Source organism: Lepeophtheirus salmonis, chromosome 14 (genome assembly GCF_016086655.4).
Source record: "Lepeophtheirus salmonis chromosome 14, UVic_Lsal_1.4, whole genome shotgun sequence".
Taxonomy (NCBI): domain Eukaryota; kingdom Metazoa; phylum Arthropoda; class Copepoda; order Siphonostomatoida; family Caligidae; genus Lepeophtheirus; species Lepeophtheirus salmonis.
This window is the reverse complement of record NC_052144.2, coordinates 5,070,265-5,071,800: the sequence shown is the minus strand read 5'-3', so window position 1 is coordinate 5,071,800 and position 1,536 is coordinate 5,070,265. Positions and strand designations below refer to the sequence as shown.

At 31.8% G+C, this 1,536-nt stretch overlaps 1 protein-coding gene across 1 annotated transcript; it reads left to right on the top strand.

The window, feature by feature from the left end:
• Positions 1-241: 241 nt before the first annotated feature.
• Positions 242-1,255, top strand: LOC121129758 (uncharacterized). Its single transcript, XM_040725480.2, has 4 exons — positions 242-462; positions 524-600; positions 662-754; positions 807-1,255. Exons 1-4 carry the CDS (start codon positions 395-397, stop codon positions 1,118-1,120), a joined length of 552 nt encoding a protein of 183 aa, XP_040581414.1. The 5' UTR covers positions 242-394; the 3' UTR covers positions 1,121-1,255.
• Positions 1,256-1,536: the final 281 nt, after the last annotated feature.

The following is a 1,536-nucleotide window of genomic DNA, read 5'->3' as shown; positions in this document are numbered from 1 at the left end:
AGTGAGAGAAGGCAGGTGATAAACTGGCCGTGCTGGTAGGAAACACAAAAAAAACACGCTGAAATGAACACTGAATAACGTGAAATGCAAAAAACGTCCTACAGGCAGTGCAATGTGTGCCTTCTCCCCCCTCTCCCGCCCAAAAAAAAAAAAAAGCCGATAAGTGTTCTCTTCTAACTCCAGTAGATGACGTATACATACAATCCACTTAATATATAATCCTTGTACAATATGTATCTTTCCTTCTCTGGGAAAGACTGGGCATATTGCGAGTACCTACGTAGATTGAATTCAAGAGAATAATTTCCTTTTTTTTAAATTGACTTTTGACATATATATATATGTATTGAAAAAATTATTGGTATATCAGTATAACGAAACAGCTTGTGTCAAAATGTTCAGTTGGATAGTCGTTTTTGTCCTTTCTCTCCTTAGTATACCAAATCAAGTGGAGTCCCAAGAGTGAGTTTAGTTATTCACTATATTGAATAAATTAAATAATATATTCAAATTATACTTCTAGATGCAACTTAGCAGTATTTGAGGGATCTTGGGTGGAAACTACTAGTGTAAATAAGCTTTTATTTTATAAAAATATAGGTATTTGTTTCCATAAATAAGTCATTCAAATATTGTAATTGATTAAAATTCTTAACTGTAGGAGCTCCTAAAACAATACTGGATCAAATTGTACATAAACAAAACTCAATGATCATAAATAAAAATGCGCAAGGATTTCGAATTAAATTTTCGGGTATAACCTCCTTTATATTTAAATGACCTTATAACCCATATATTTTTTTTAGAATATTCTTTGGAAAAAACTGATCTGATATTTGACATGTTTAAGAAAGGACCTTCTCATAATATGAAATTGATCAATGGAAAGGATGCAATTGTATTCTTAAGCTGTTACGGAAATTTATTCACCGCCACTTATAAAATATTACCGGGTGATGAAATAACTTTAGATGAGAAAATATATACAGAGAAGAGAATGGCTTCAAATGAAAAAATATACATTGAGAGAATGGCGCACTCTGGAGTAATGTTTGCTCGTTATACATATTCCAGTGATGATAACAACATCATATATTATACAATCTATAAAATGATCTAGACATTATAACTTGTTTTTCAAAATAAAATGATAAAAAGATCAGGGTCGTCGTCAGCATGGATGAGAGAAAAGACTAAAACCTTCTATCTCTTCTATAGCGGACGTCCCTGTACATTAAATATCAAATTTGTTTAATTATGAATACTTTAACTTATTTTTGTATATTCAAATTGTCTATCAATTTTTCTGGGTTGATTGTATTTACAATCCACCCTAACTACAGTCAAACTTGTATTAAGCAATAAGACAATCGAACCCGAAAATGCAAACGCTTAGTGCAGGGGATCTATTAAGCAAGGTTTCCTATTCTGCAACAATTCTATATTTGAATCCAGTGGTACGTGAGAATTCGTCAGTAGGTACTCAGGTTTTGTGTAGTAAGCAAATAAGACTTTTTTTTAAATGGGTCAAGTAGT

Excerpts from the sequence above, each read along its gene's own strand:
- LOC121129758 (XM_040725480.2), top strand. The coding sequence starts at position 395 with ATGTTCAGTTGGATAGTCGTTTTTGTCCTTTCTCTCCTTAGTATACCA. Across the intron at positions 463-523 it reads AATCAAGTGGAGTCCCAAGA|ATGCAACTTAGCAGTATTTG; the intron begins GTGAGTTTAGTT and ends TTATACTTCTAG. Across the intron at positions 755-806 it reads ATTTCGAATTAAATTTTCGG|AATATTCTTTGGAAAAAACT; the intron begins GTATAACCTCCT and ends TATTTTTTTTAG.